Here is a 15,323-nt window from a genome sequence, read left to right on the forward strand (position 1 = left end):
TCTGAATGTCTGTGCGGGTCTCCACGGTTCAGCGTGGACGGATAGGGGCTCTGGGTTTGCGTTGCCAGGTAGGCTCGTCGCAACTCATCGTCGTCTTCCATATTTCTCGATACGTTATTATCCCATGACTTGATTTTGTGATAGTCTATGCCTTGCAGGAAATCGCGGGTGGCGTCGAGCCGACTGAAGGAGCGCCGCTGTGACTAAAGAGGAGTCTCCGTATAAATCGTACCGCGATGTGCCCCTCCTTCTCTCCGGTTCGTTATTCACAGCACGAGGGGTTCTGGATGAGTTTTCCCTTCTATAGGATGGATATGAGGGTCGCCCGGTCACTCTAACTGCCTCCCGAGAATTCCACATGCGTTGAAGCAGACTTGAAGATAGTTCATCCAGGTGGTCACTCTCCTCTTCCATCCCATCGTCGTCAACATCATCGAAATCCGGAGCCCAGCCGTAAATGGACTGTGAGTTTTGTGACGGTGTTTCCCGGTAGTCCCCCGCTCTTGCGCTTCGACGTCGAACGATAGGCACGCGATCACCTGTTCTCGCATTTGAAGCTTGAGACCTATTGGCGCCGTTCCTATTTACATTATCAGAGCCACTTGATCCCGAGGCAGAAGGCCAGCCACCACGGGGAGGGCGCTGATTTCCGTGGTGGCGTGCGTCATTTGTTTCGCGAAGACTTCGCAAAAATCTGATGTTCTGGTCATGGATATCGTCCTCCGGTTGACTCATGAGTGTGGCGGCAAGGTCTAAGGCTGGGGTAGAGATGAATTCGAGTTGTTGAAGGAATGGGCTCGGCGAGGGAGGGGAATTGGCAGGTCGAGGCGTGTCCTAGACCGAGTGGAAAGCTCTGTTAATCAACCAGCCGCTAACTGAAATACAAGCACTGCTTCAGCATAAAAGGGTAGGCAAAACAGTGGAAAGCTGCGATTATCAGTAGATGGGGAATCCCACCGTTGGTGAATTAGCTGGTGGCATATCAACCACCAGGTGTCCCTCTTGGTTTGGCACAGGGATATTGGCGCAGAGAGTCGGCTGGACGGGAATACAGTGTTGGTGAAGAAAGAACTAACCAAGGAGTTAACAGCTTAGAGCTCAAGGGCTACTTTGTAGTGACTGGGAGAAGATCAGCAGCCAGCGATAGTTACTGATAACTTCTTTGCGGATAAGTTGAAAGAGACGGATTGCGATGCATGCGCTGGAGAAGAGAGGGCGGAGAGAGAGTGGGGGAGCCGGAGGAGCAACCTGGAATTTGTGAAAAGGAAAGTTGATGAGGATCTCAGTTTGAATGAACAGCCCAGTAACTAAAATGAATGTCCTGGTCAGATTTGCATTTCACGCCCTCGGTGAAAGTGGTGATTGCAAGTTGAGGAGAAATGAGCCAGAAGACTCCGGAGTTAGCCACAAGTTGAAACAGCGGCGAAAGTTGCAAAGGACCGAGAACAAAGGATCACTCAATAATCCCATTCATGGCACAGCACACTATTTCCTTTAAAACTGTTTTCGTTTCTGCCTTTTGCTGCTTTGCAAAAGAATATTCAATCCTTTGAATTTAGTCCAGGGCGTCATTGCCTTGGTCTCTCAGCCTCGAGACGCAGTGTTTCAGCATATAGTTTGTCTCCGTGCCTCAACCAGGCAAAGATATCTTCTCTTCGTTGGCGTCAATCGGTTATAATCGCAGTCCATTTCGGCGCTTGTCTCTGAAGGATCACCAGTCAAACCAAGTAGCTATTTCGAGCTTTTTTGTGTGAGCGGCTGATGCTAAGCAAGTACTCCGTAGTTATATGACAGTAAATCGCGACGGATAGCATGTAGCGAAAACAGAACAAGTTTAATCTATCGTCTAATAAATCTAATTATAAGGCGTCAGAGTCCTCCAACAGGAAAGGATGTTGCCTGATTATGATGCGGCGTGTCAGTTGGCGCCTGGCAGCATCCCAATGCACTTCTCCGCTCTTCGAAGGCAGTCCAAAACGATTACCCAGAACTTATCAACATCCATACTGACCGGTATAGTAACTCCACCAAGAGAGTTGGTGGTTTTTTGGGCCACTGTGCGGCCTACCTCTTTAGTTAGTTCAATATCTCGTCCGTGCGAACCATCAGTGATAACATCGACCATGTATCTTGCTCCATTATTGTCATTAAACTGCAATATATCTCCTCGACCGGCCATTTGTGGGCCATTGAGGTTTGAAAGCAGGACGGCAACTGCAACAGGATCGTGCAGTGGTGGGCCGCTATCAATTCCAAACACGGTATCGTAGGTGCCACCAAAGAACATGAGTAGGGCGTGAAGAATCTGACGGAGAACAGAGGGCCCAGACTCATTACTGGATTCTGTGGCAAGGATGAGTGACTGGATTGTCCGCGTCGCCAGGACTTGGTGCGTCAAGTCCAGAGTTATCAGTGTTGTCTTCGGACCGAGAATCGGTGACATCAAAATGGATTTGGCTGACTCTGGGTCTGTCTTTTATCATATTACTCTGTCAGTGTTCCGATGGGATTTGGTCGCGGAATTCGCCTTCGAATCAAAACTTACGTAGATGTTGAATTCAGAGTACAGGGTCGTATTCCCAATCCTATTCGTCTCACCGTCTTTCTTGCTAATTGGCACATTTGTAAATCCTTCACCGATTGCTCCTCCCATAATACTAAGACCCCGAATGTGTTCCGCAACCTCAGGGAATACGGCGAAAAGCAACCCAACATTCGTGAGCGCTCCAGTAGCGACAACCCACGCTGTATTACTTGGCTGCGCAAGCAAGGCATTTCTCATAGCTAATATCGGGTTGACATTCGTCACAGGAGGAACCTTGGGCGTAGGAAGGAGGTCGGTGCCATCAATGCCGGTCACACCTGGATGAGCTTCAGCACGGGACCCAGATCAAAGGATATCGTACACCATACCATGAATATCTGGGGCATGGACAGGGAGCCTGCAAAATGGCTTCTTGGACCCGGGATAAACAGGTATATCAGATCGCCCAATGCTCTCCAGAATACTCCCTGCGTTGATGGTTGTGTTTTCAAGGGAGGCATTGCCATGTACGGTCGTGATACCCAGGAGATCCAACTGCGGATGATGAGCAGCCAGAAGGATTGCGAAGGCGTCCTTAGCAAAAGATTAGTCTGAGATTGGTTATTCGCTTCAGAAACTGCAACATACATCATGTCCTGGCATCCGCTTTGATTTAGCATGTTGTACTGTGACCGCGCAAGATCAGCTCCAATACTGCAGGATTGTTATACTCACCGGGATCGCAATCCAGCCAGACTGGGATCTTTGGGGGTTCTTGCAACGTTTCGAATGTCATCTTCAAGGTATATCCACTTCACCGAGTCTGCCGTTCCCCTTCCATGCTTATATATATATTGAGGCGGAGGGGTTTATCTTATCAGTTGGAGCCTCCGGCCGCTAACTAGGTCCTCAAACGTAGTCAAGCTTACTAAGCAGTTTTGGAGCTCACCCGTCTTCATCAGTTCATTATATGGAGCAACGAACCCATCCACAACAAATCTACAGGACAGTCTACCCATCGGTAACAACCTTCTTGATTGCTTGAACTGGAACGAAACGCAGAGAGGTGAAATTTGAACGGCCAGCAATCAACAGCGTGACACAAATCTGAGCGCCCAATGTGCTCCCGACTATCCCTGAGCGCGCTGTAGTCAGAAAATCCTGCTGGCCAAGCAAGCTCCATGACTCCTCCCAGCCGCTCCTGTGGTCTTCCTTGACCTCAACATCTTACATAGGAAATGACTGGCCAACCCCTGGTTCCAAAATCGGGCTCAACGACGTCCAGTGCAGCGGTGCCCATCGTTCCTGTTCTACCTAGGGGGCCTCCACCAGGATCCAGGCCAGTACCCCCAACCCGCCATGGGCCAAAATCTTCCTCGCCAACGGATTTTACGAGCGAAAGAGTTACGACGGCACTAATACGCCGAGTCCTTTGTGCCCAATCGCCTGGGTATGGCTCAGAGCAACGGGATCGGGGAACTCCGCGACCGCTCGAGGAATTGTTGCCTCCGCTCACAAGCTCCAATGAGGTTGACCTTCAGCTTTATGCGTTAATTGCGATCATCATGAAGGAATTCGTTCATGCTTGGTACTCGAAAATTACATCGGACCACACTTTCACAGACGAGGTCATCCAGGTGATTGCTCACTGCACCCGTGCTCTCGAACAGCGACTGCGACATGTTGACGTACAAGGACTTGTGTTGGACGAGATCCCTTCCTTGATCGAAGCACATATCACTGGTAAGTGGCTAGCTGATGTTACCTTTGGGGAACCATTGCGTTGACGCCGATATTGTCTCTGTAGCATATCGTATGGCATACCAAAGCGCTACGACCTCTAAATCTAAATCCCAGCTTCGAACGGCTTATCACGCGCTGAACCCACACCCCGCCCTCTCTCATGTGCCGGAGGAATTGGTTTCCGCATTTCCCCTAGAACAGCAGAACGAGGAGTCGATTTATCGCCAAATGTTAGCGCAAGGGCTCTTAGCCATCCTTCTCCCTACGGAGGAGCTGGAAAATATATGTCTTCGGACTTTGGTGGCTGATATCCTAGCAGACCTTCTACTCGGCGAAATCGTTGGGGAAAGGGTCGCTGAAGGGTGGTGTATATGGGAGATTATTACAAAGCTTGCTGAAGAGCTGAGGCCGGGTACGGACGAAAATGTAAAAGTGGAGCAGACGAGAAAGAGTCAACTGGAGAATTTTGGTCTCTTGTCTTCTCCAACGGAAGCCGACGGTCTCAAAACCACTGAAAACCAATCATCTCTATCAATTCTCCTATGGGCGCTTTTGCAGTATGCATACCTAGCATACGCGATGGTTCGATTTGTTACCCTCGAGGTGGCTCAGGTAGCATCTTCTTCGTCATTGATGCCCGTGCGAGGGTCCTGTGTCAAATGGCAGCTTCGAAAACCCCTGCCACTGAAACCCCCGCCCTTGTCCGATGATAGCGCCGTGCGACTTCCTATTCTCAAGTATAGGATTTTTGGGATGGCATCTCAACTCGTCGAGGTCCCACGGCGCATGCCGTGGCTTGGGGGATCTTTGGCGCTCGCTCAACACGTGCTGTTGAATGGCCCGGGAAGGATTGGAGAGACGGACGGCTTTATTGATAGGTGAGCGGCTTCTTTCTTGTCTGGGCAATCTCGTTCCCCCGATTCTTTGCGAGATATCCATTTGTCCGTCCCCACCCCGCATGGGTGGAATTCCAAATGTGTGTGATGTTTCAATGTCCTCAGCCAGGTAGCGCCGTGAGCTATCATCTCTGAGATGTTTGCAGCCCATGTGGTCTATTTCTGGCAATCCCTGATGAATTGACGGAGCAATCAGAAGCCAAAGCAGGGGTTGCACTTTTGACTGGTGACCTCGCCCGCATACCCTCTCGATCACTTGATCTGATGGAGGGTGGCCGTTGTTCGCAAACAGTTGGTGCAAACGCTCTGTTTTGGCGTAATGCTTGCCCGTATTATTTATTTCGTCACCTTTCTAGCGGTTCTGTCTCGCTTGTTTGCACTTTGTTTTGGCGCTGTTTTGTCGCTTAACCACTCATATCCCCGGATTATCGACTTGTTCCTTTGTTACCATACTGGTGTAGGTATGGTAATGACACCAAACGCTCCACATACCGTACGGAACAGTACAAACCTTTACGGCGCTTGGAAGATCCGCAACGCTGCTGAGCAGAAGCCAAAAAATGCCACCATCCGGGCTCTCTTGACTTCGACTGGCCATGGCTGCCCGGCCGCTGTACTCTGGGCCGGGCCTCCCTCCCGCCCGCAACAGTCGCCAGACTTTGCATTTCTTCACCGCTGGTCTTTCTTATTGGCAGATCCGGCCCCTCATCTCCGGCAAGGAGTGGAAGACTGCAGAATTATGCAATTCTCTGCTAGCCAATGGCGATGCCTCATAATTGGCTCATGATATGGATGAGTTGCTTGCATGATTCCTTGCTTTCCTGAGCCCTTCTCCTCATAGTTTGTTTATCGTGGGCTCCATGTCTTTGGTTGAGTTGGCTGAAAGTAAAATCCGCTTTGAAGCTCCCTTTTTCATGGCGTTTTTGCTTTTTTGTACGGTCCGCATTGCGCCCGTTACCGAGTCAGGTACCAATCATTTGATGAAGGATAATGGCATATTTCAAATGGGACCGAACGGGCACTTCATCTTGAACGTCATCTCCTTCTCTCCCCGTTTTTGCGACTGTGTTCAGGCATCAAATCATCTCTCGGCTTTGCCCGAGATAATCAGCGACTGTCTCTTTGACACTAAGGCTTTTGGCGACTCCCTTGGTTGAACGCCCTTTTGAGAGCTGCACTGATCTTCACCATCTCTACCTTGGCATTCCTGCTGTGTTCACGTTCTCAATTCGCTTAATTTCCTGGCAAGAATTCTCATCACTTTGGCTAAATGTTCTTTGTCGAAACAGGCTCCTCTCCCAGGCGCTCCAAAAGTATCTCTTCACAGAGAGACTGTTACCATCTCTGCTTCGTGCAATTCGAACAACTGTCTTTCCGTCAAATGCTCGCCCAGCTTCGACCGAGGTCACTTTGGCAGCCGACATCGGAGTCATACCTGGAAAGATCCAACTTGAGGCCTCTCCCCTGACAACAGGGCCCCCACCACCGACACCAAGTTCCCGTCGACGACCCCCGTCCGACCAACGATCTGATGGCGCCAAAATAAACTCTATTAAACGTGCATGTGCCCGAAGCATCGTCCGACTAGTCCCAAGGCGCATCGCATTGGCCATCTTGGCCATTTCGACCGACAAAGAAGTCCGAACAACTAACTTAAGCGCTGATAGCAATGGCGACCCCGCTTCCCTCGTGACTGCTCCTCCGGCTCGTGCTGCAGCTTCCCCGCTGATATTGAATTCGCCTGGCCCTACCCCTTCTACTCCTTCGTCGGGCGCAGTGAAATCTGAAACTCGACCAGGGAACGACGTCTATTTTGGTCCGACCCATTCCAACCCAGACTCAACTCAAACGTCAATCCCAAATATTGGGGCCGCAAACAGCAAACGAAGTAAATCAGATCTGTCAACTTTTGGTGCGGGGCGAGAAGAAGAAGACGAAATGGACGAGCAGCTTCTATGCGCTATTGAACGTGATGTTCTTGATGTGTTCTCTGATTCGTATTGCAATAAGCATCTCATTTACTCTATTGTCGAACTTGTTCTGGTCAAGCTCATGCCAGAGCTGAAAGCGCATGGAGTTGAAGAACTCATGGCTGAACGTGGGGTGTGAAAAGGAAAGGAGAAAGAAGCGCACAGACGGCTTTGGCCCCATGGAAATGACCTTTTTGTTTTTGTTGATGCGATACCTGAGCCGAGATCTAGATGTTCAAAGCGGTAGATCCCGGTTTGTTTTTTTTTGAGACTAGAGACAAAATATGAACTGCACATCAGTCATGAATCCTGGTATTGCTTCAGATCAACCATGCATACGCATGAGACCTGATTTCTGGGTATTCTGTAAATAGTAAACACGCGCCCGTCAATCACTTGAGGCGGAAAAAAGCTTCCCCCCTCTCCAAAGGACGGCATGCATACTCCATCAAACCAGGGTAAACTATTTGTTGTAAAGCTGGAAAAGAAATCTGGATATCTCAAGAAGATCTTCAAAATCCAAACCATGTGCTAAAAAGGAATAATAGGGCGCTTCATATTGCTATCATGTGAATTCAACCCTGTATGATCTCCAAAAAGAGAAAAACGAAAGAAAAAAAAAACAGAAACCAGAAACCAGAAAGCAAGAAACAAAAAAATATGCATTGTGTACATTACCAGTTTCGTTGCAACCCTGATGTCCATCCCATCTCCCAAATGATTTGAGGCAAAACAAGTAAAATGACCAAGAGGTATCTCCGTCCGCGCGAGCGGTACACATTGTAGAAAATCGCCAACACCCCTTACAAGCCCAGGCATGAAGAGATTAAGGGGAATAAATAAATAAGCCAGAAAATGCGTATCAGGTCAATGACAATGAAGAAAGCAAGAATAATAGAAAAGAATTAATGTGAAAAGTTCGTAAAATCGGTGGCAAAAGCAAGCCGATACTCCAGGACGATTGACTGCCCAATATCCAGTCATGCATATCAGTTAGAGGATTGACCGGACAATAATAACTCGACGCCGTCTGAATCAAATTATGGCAAAATTACTCGCATGTTGTGCACCGCATTATAACGTATGAATACTCCTCTTTTTCGTCACCCTCGGAAAATCGACATGCTCATCGATCCGTGCCAGCTTCGAGCCTTGACTCTGAACTAGGTCCAGCTTCTCCATGAGCTTGCCAATTGTCACAGACTCCTGTGCGCCAAGGCCGGAAGGCTGGTTCTGGAAATAGCTCATAACTAGCTCTAGCGCGCGACGGGCTTCGTCCTGAGTTGGGGAACCGGGGGAGCTAATTGGAGAAATGGTGTTTGATTTTGACAACAGGTGTACCGGGTCAGTTTTGATTTGAGGCTGGCTTCGGTTTCGTCTAGTACGGGGGTTTTCGTCCAAGGCATTGGCGTGGTCCTCGATAGCCGATGGTTCCAAGCCTTGCGGCAGCCCAGGCTCTGTTGCTTCATGAGCAATGAAATTATGCTCGGTGGCCAATATTGGTAGTGTTTGGCTGCGTTGTCTCTTAGGAATGTGTTCAGGTATAGCTTGAACAGGCGGGACAAAGGGATGCTCTGATGTGAATATAGTCCCTGGGATATTTGACTCTAGAGGCGAAGCGAGAGGAGAGAATGTTTGTGAAAATTCCTCATTCGTTCGAGTCGTTATGCAGTCGATACTTTCTTTCCCCAGGTCGTGCAGTCTTTGCTTTGGAGAGATGGGAGAGGGACTCAAAGCGCCTGAGGGAGACACAGATGAGTTGTCATTTGGAGTGTGTATTCCGGAGTTAGCAGTGCCAGTACTTTCTGAGGCTATTGTTGCATCCACTGAACCCTTCCGTGACTGTGAGTTGGACAAGTAATTCTTCCGCTTAAACTTTTCTAGCCAGCTAGAGCTCAAGAGCTTTTGGTGCCCTTCAGGACTACCCACACTATTAGCGAAAAATAAGGCCTTTTCCCTGATCATTGAATCAGAGAGTTCTCCTCCTTGGCGTAAATGATTTCGGGCCCAGTTGGACAACGCCCTTTCGATATCGGGGAATTTGCCTTTTGTTTTCTTCACAGGCGATCGACGACCATCTTCAGGGTAGAGATACTTTTCTTTCTGGCGCAAAACTTTTGAGACGGTACTACAAAACCAATACAGTTAGGAAAAAGGCCTTTGAAACCAAACAAACTCTGGATCGGGTATATTTGGCACCTTCTCTCGACACCGAACATGGCTGAAACAGGCTATTAGCATTCGGGTGTAAGGAGAAGGCTCGAGTACACAAAACATACCTCCAATCTCTGTCTGTTTGACATGTGGGTTCTCCTCGTGGTACATGCACATTCTTCGGCGGTCAGCGTCCGTCAAAGTTCGTCGTGGAGCCGGCGAGCTCGTAACGTGTGTGGTATGCACGTTCTGCAAATGCGTAACGGTTTGCATAGGCATTGGTGCCAGAGGCACGGGTGCATAACTCGGCTGTGTTGACAACATACCCGGCCATTGCGCGGGTATCGTCAAAGGAGCTAAATGCTGGTGAGGCGGATATGATTGCGGAACCGACATGCTATAAGCGGGCTCGAGAGGCATGATGGGCGAGGAGCCAAACGTAAATCCCTGAAAATCACCCAGAGGATGGTGGGGGGAATTGAATGCTCCCATCTCAACCCAATGGGGGTTTCCAAGGTCATGATCTTGCGGGTGCTGGGTCTCAGTGTCCATGCCGGGGTTAGAGCGTCAGAAGCGGTGGATAAATTCCTACGGGTAAGCTGTCCACTCCAGATATGTGTTGACGACAGGAACGGCCCAGATGGAAGCGACTGCTTTTGAATGGCCAAGGGCAATCTCAGGGCGCGGATGAGCAGCATACAAATAAATTAAAAAGAGAGTGCATGAGATTCAGGAGTATGAATGAAACGGAAGATGCAGGGTGATAGAAGGACTGTTTAGATAGGACAAGAGCCAACAGCATATATCATTGAGGAGCTTTAAAGTACAAGGCTGGTTGGCAGCTGGTCGAGACTTTTTGGGGGCGTGCAGGTAAGGATATGGAAGTATTAAGTAGAAAGTAGGTCGGTGAGGGGTCACGGTTTATCGATATGAATGGTTACTAGCCCTATCCAATGTCGTAACCTCAGGACCAGGAAAAGCTTGGGCTGGCTGGGGAGAAGGCGGCCGAGTTAAAGCCCTTGGTGTGGAATGAGCTCCCAGCGGGTTTTAGTTAAGCTTCAATAATACATTTCAAAAGCGATGGATGGGATTGAACGGGGATAGGCTGTTTTGTCATAATCTTCCTGAATTCCGAGGATGCTTGTACCACCATGGAACAGGGGCGCGTTAGAGCCCATCGTTCAATGCCAAATGCTGTCTGGCAGGGTACGGGGTCTGTATCGCGAGCAATAAGGGGGGGGCTTGTCCATTAAGTGCTTATGGTAGCATGAGCGAAAAGGTTTGGTTGCTGCCAACCAACAAGACAGCGAGGAAATCCCAGAAGCCCAAGGTTACGGGCTTCGAGGTGCTGTAACAAAAAGGACGCGGACGCGATTGGAGGAGATTTCGCCGTTTTGATACGCCGTATCGAATACCTCGACGTTCGTATCGAGGGCGTATCGTGGTGGCCGGGGAAGCAACGCATGTATCAAGTCGCCAGCCTATTGGTGGGAGAAGACATGCTCCGTCTCGTGGATGAAAAGAGAGCGCAATTCCGTGCTTCGTTGCGTGCAGAGAGCAACAGAGAAACGAAGCGTACGTAACAGTGGTGACACTGTGCGCCATTCATGCAGTCATTTATGGAATGATAGCAAGTCTTCAATCCAGGCGTTGAGAGCACAAGCTGGAGGCCGGTTGGCCGACCGTAGCCCGGGGAGAGAACATGCAAGACTCGGCTGGAAGAATTTTAGTGTTGCCGGTGCGCTCTTGGAAAAGAGTCTCGTGTCAAGCGGCTCCGTTCAGTCGTGCAGGATATGAATTGCAGTCACCATGCCATTTGTTCCATTCGATCCGTCAGGCAAGAGCCCTGAGGACAAGGCAGCAAAGTTTAAGCGTTAAGGTATGCATCACAGTGGGGTTGAGCACGGCCGTTCACATAGGGCATCCGCAAGATGTCATCCTGCCCTCACGTGAAACCTCGTAGCGGGACTTCATCATTGTGGCGGGGAGGCGGGGAGGAGCTGTCCGAAATTGACACCTCCAAGGGAGCGGCAGCCGTTTGATGGGAGGCCAGCTTGTCGATCGGCGGGAGATGAACCGGATTCAACTCCAAGGTCACTTGAGCAAGCGATCTGTGGCTGAAAGGGGAAAATCTCCGCTCAGCCCGCTCTTGGGGATATGCTCCCACGCCCAGCGGACAAGTCGAGATGGGATACGAGTTGGACTCCTGATCTCCCTTCCGCCGTCAAAGGCTTCCGGAAGCGGAAGGTGATGTACGGAGGATGAAAATAGACTGAGTGCAGACAAAACGGATTATCCGTCAAGAAGAAATCATGCTTGCCCTGCCATCTGACAAGAAGAGTCGTTGTAGATCTTGGACCGAAGATCGTCGTTGCGAGAAGAAGCGTATCAAGCAAAGTGGTTACATGACAGGAAACAAAAGGCCCGTTTTTGCATGTTCCCATTGGCTGGTTCTGCAAATTCCCTGTAAAGTATAATCCACTAGAAAAGCAATGCTGAGAAATCAAATACGGCGTGCGGACTGAATGGCTGAAACCAATACAGATCGATACCGGTATCGGTATTCATACCGACTTCGTGTTCCATTTCCTTCTGAAGCGCTCACTAACTAGCGGGACCGGGCCGGCCATCAGCAGCAACTGAAAGGGACTGTCCGTTGAAACAAGCCCTCTCCTCCTCCACCATGCTTTAGCCGAAAAGCCAATAACTTCGATGTCAAGAACTAAAAAAACAATTAAGATTGAACAAAAAATAAAATGAAACGGTGGACGATTTCCGTCCCTTTGCCAAAAGCAAGGATCGAGATTTTTGGCAGGAAACCCAGCCCTCCTGATGCAGGATGAACGGCGATTTCGCTATTTTGGCCACGCCAAGCGTTCTGGCTCATGCGCCTTGATATCATACCGCTTCTTCAATCTCCGTTCTCGCATGCGAGAATGAACTCCGCTCCTCAATTTTGAGAGTACCTTGCCACCCGACAGCTGCTACTCTCATGCAAAATCTGGCGCCCGCGTTGTGGCCATGTGAGCAATGAATATCAAATACTAACGACACCGTCAGTCGCTTGCCCTCAAGCTCGTCAAGGTGATTTGCTGCGTACTGCAGTCAGCTGCACCAAATCCGAAGGGACGGGAGGCTCTGGAAGAGGAGCCAACGTCTCGAGCGGTTTTGAACCATTCGATTTGCTGCCTCCTACGGAGTAATTTGTTGTGACTTTGGGGATTCTCGCTCTCCGCGCCAACCGCCAGCCCAGGTCGATCGAGGGGGAAAAAAAGGCTGGATTCTTCTCTCTTTACGACACACCTCCTCACATGATAAGCCAGTGTAAAGCCAATAGCTTCCAGCGTCATTTCCTTTCATGCTTGTGCGTGGACAAGGAGACCCTTTTTTTGGAAGGCTTTGCACAGATCTCACATTCCTCGAAGCGCCGAGTCATGTAACATGAAGCCTTGGTTCATGCTTTGCACGAAGTACCAGTACACGAATAGCAAGTCTCACAGCATCCCATCGGGCTTTGCTTTTGAAGCGTTCTCGCAGCGCCCGCTCCGCTGGCGTTTCTCAACGTTGACTAGTTGGAAGTTGGATGACGATGATTCCTGAATCTGATTCACCAGTTAGTTATGATACTGAAGGGGTCCCAAGGGTAAACCAGAGGCTCTTCTCATTTGCTACGGATTTCACACATAACAAATCAGATCAATCGCGCAATCCAAGTCATGCGCCGGATTGTTTCAAATCATAAAAAATTTCACTGTCTCCTGCTGCCTGAACCGTGGTGTCGCATTTTACTTGTCCGCCAACTACGACATGTCATGCCCGATACCATCGACCATCGTCAAGCTTAACTAGTTAGTGGACGATTGTGGGGAAGCAGAACGGGGTGATCCGCGGGATCAACCCTGGGCCAACTTAGTCTTCATCAACCCATGCTTCATATCGCGAAGCAGTAAGAGGTGTCCATGGCCATTGGTATCCTCTGTATTATTATACCTCAACAGCACAGTTGCACAATTGCCAAGCTCCAGCTCGCCATCTTGCCAGTCGCAGTGAACTAAATCAGTGGTTTATGTCCTCCGCTTGGAAACCCCAAACCGCAGATACTCTTGACCACCAGCAAAGTGGCTGGTCAAATGGCGTAGTCAGTTCAACATGGCTAGCTCGAACCCGCGGAGATATTGGCGAACCGTCTGAGCCCTTGATTTACAAGCGTTGGGCGCGCGTCGAGCCATATTCAGGCAGCCTTTCGAGGCGGGGTTTTAGTCAATTGAAAACAAATTGGGATGGACGCGGGACATCAAGGGAACAAGCGAGATTCGAAGGGCACTAAGCTCTCCTGCGAAGACTTCCCTTCTGCCCTTGAGCAACTAAAACCGCGGATGGGCGCGCTTAGGCTAAGCAATTTTCACGACAGAAAGCCACTGTTCAGAATCCTCAAATCAGGGGAGGTCAAACTGAACGAGACGGCTATCAACCTTTCCGTTTCCGAGACTCGAGCTTATCCAGCCAAGGGTGCAGAAACGGGTCGAGAATCGTGTGCTAATCCGGGTTGGATTGATACAACTGCCTGGATGATCTGATCCTTCAGGGGACCTCAATTGCCGGGAACAGGGGCTTCTGGAACTCAAGACAAGATGGATGGTGGAATGCAAATTCCGCAGGCCTCGGATGAGCATCTCACTCTCATCATCCCACTTCTCTTTTGACCTCTGTTTCGATACAAGCGCCCATCCCACCTTCTTCCCCCCCATGTCATTATTCAGCCGGGATTGATTTGGCTGGCACCTTTCCCTTTCTTTCCACTAAACGGCGTTGCCTTTGACCCGTGGACGCTAGCAACTCCAGTTTAGGGTGCATCGAGACACAGAAAAACCGCCGATTGAGCGTGTACTAACCTGCTCTAGGCTAGGCATGATGGGTGATTTTCGCTGCTTCCGCTCCCCGCATGAATATCATCCCTGAACATTCCATGCAGTTCTGGTTGAGGATATTGCAGCTTCGAGATGGATAGAAGCAACGAAAGAAGGATGTCCTCCCGACTACGGATCATGGATCTGGCCCACCAGCAAGTCAGCTCTCATGGCGTCTAGGAGGAGAATTGTGATCTTCCTCTGGATGACGACGTCTCTTGTAGGCAAGCATGATTGAAGGAAAAAGCGACTCGGCCCTGTCCTGGCCGCTTTGAGACCACTTCGAGGGAGTGAATCCTCCATTGGGGGCATCAATCCTCCGTGGCCCTCCGGCGATTGTTTCTTCAACGTTCCCTGCTGCTTTGATTTGCCCATCGCGTTCCCTCCCTTGTCCTTGTCGGCGCATAAGGTGCGGCCGTCGGGGCCGTCCCTGGCCCCCTTGATCGATCTCTGCTTTCAGCAGCTGCTCACACACGAGCTAACCACTGCCTTTGGTAGTTATCAAATGGCTGGACCGGCCAGGCCTTGCTTGATGTCAGCAGGAAAAACGGCCATGAAATAGGTCGCAGATCTGTCCCACCCAACCTCGTCCCCATTGATCACCCTTTTCAGGTTGAGCAAAGACGATAACAGCGGCCCGGAGTTTTGGAACTGGTTGCGTTACACGATTCTTTCAGAAAACGTGCACCGTTTGGTTGCCCACGGTTATATTTTCCTTTGCAAGATCCATCCTCGATGGATTTCGTTTCTAGCTGTGAGGAGGAGAACCGGAATACAATTGCTAACTGCTCCAGATGTTTCATCGTTGATAAACACGTACAACCACACAGTTTGCTCTCGTGGCCCTGATAGCGTGTCTATAGATTACATCAACGAGCACAGAAGCTCGGGAAAAATTACACTGATTCTTCCTGTTTAGCAAAGCTGTCATTATGCATATAACGCGACGCCATCCTACGTTCAAAGCCGTTCCTGGAAAAGAGCCTTCCTCGATACCATCTTTGCTTTTTTTTTCCTCTGCTTTTCTTCAAACTTTCATGCTGGTCTCCATATTTGTAACCTGCAAGTATTCCCATGTATGTACCGACAACTCCTCTGTTCTCTACAAAATTCCCGGTGCCTGTGCGCT

General features: G+C 49.8%; 5 protein-coding genes across 5 annotated transcripts; 1 reads left to right on the forward strand and 4 right to left on the reverse strand.

Annotated features, from left to right (window-relative positions):
* Positions 1-1,918: 1,918 nt before the first annotated feature.
* Positions 1,919-3,320, reverse strand: UREG_02020 (uncharacterized protein; the record flags this gene model as incomplete). Its single annotated transcript, XM_002542458.1, has 5 exons — positions 1,919-2,473; positions 2,546-2,862; positions 2,914-3,118; positions 3,173-3,210; positions 3,260-3,320. The coding sequence occupies 5 exons, from the start codon at positions 3,318-3,320 to the stop codon at positions 1,919-1,921; spliced, it is 1,176 nt and encodes a 391-aa protein (XP_002542504.1).
* A 769-nt stretch (positions 3,321-4,089) lies between these two features.
* Positions 4,090-5,149, forward strand: UREG_02021 (uncharacterized protein; the record flags this gene model as incomplete). Its single annotated transcript, XM_002542459.1, has 2 exons — positions 4,090-4,267; positions 4,332-5,149. 2 exons carry the CDS (start codon positions 4,090-4,092, stop codon positions 5,147-5,149), a joined length of 996 nt encoding a protein of 331 aa, XP_002542505.1.
* A 1,207-nt stretch (positions 5,150-6,356) lies between these two features.
* Positions 6,357-6,785, reverse strand: UREG_02022 (uncharacterized protein; the record flags this gene model as incomplete). The annotated part of the gene is made up of 1 exon (XM_002542460.1): positions 6,357-6,785. One exon carries the CDS (start codon positions 6,783-6,785, stop codon positions 6,357-6,359), a length of 429 nt encoding a protein of 142 aa, XP_002542506.1.
* A 1,422-nt stretch (positions 6,786-8,207) lies between these two features.
* Positions 8,208-9,839, reverse strand: UREG_02023 (uncharacterized protein; the record flags this gene model as incomplete). The annotated part of the gene is made up of 3 exons (XM_002542461.1): positions 8,208-9,261; positions 9,306-9,354; positions 9,413-9,839. 3 exons carry the CDS (start codon positions 9,837-9,839, stop codon positions 8,208-8,210), a joined length of 1,530 nt encoding a protein of 509 aa, XP_002542507.1.
* A 4,484-nt stretch (positions 9,840-14,323) lies between these two features.
* On the reverse strand, positions 14,324-14,569 carry UREG_02024 (uncharacterized protein; the record flags this gene model as incomplete). The annotated part of the gene is made up of 1 exon (XM_002542462.1): positions 14,324-14,569. One exon carries the CDS (start codon positions 14,567-14,569, stop codon positions 14,324-14,326), a length of 246 nt encoding a protein of 81 aa, XP_002542508.1.
* Positions 14,570-15,323: the final 754 nt, after the last annotated feature.

This window comes from Uncinocarpus reesii, genomic scaffold (assembly GCF_000003515.1).
Source record: "Uncinocarpus reesii 1704 scaffold_1 genomic scaffold, whole genome shotgun sequence".
NCBI classification, from domain to species: domain Eukaryota; kingdom Fungi; phylum Ascomycota; class Eurotiomycetes; order Onygenales; family Onygenaceae; genus Uncinocarpus; species Uncinocarpus reesii.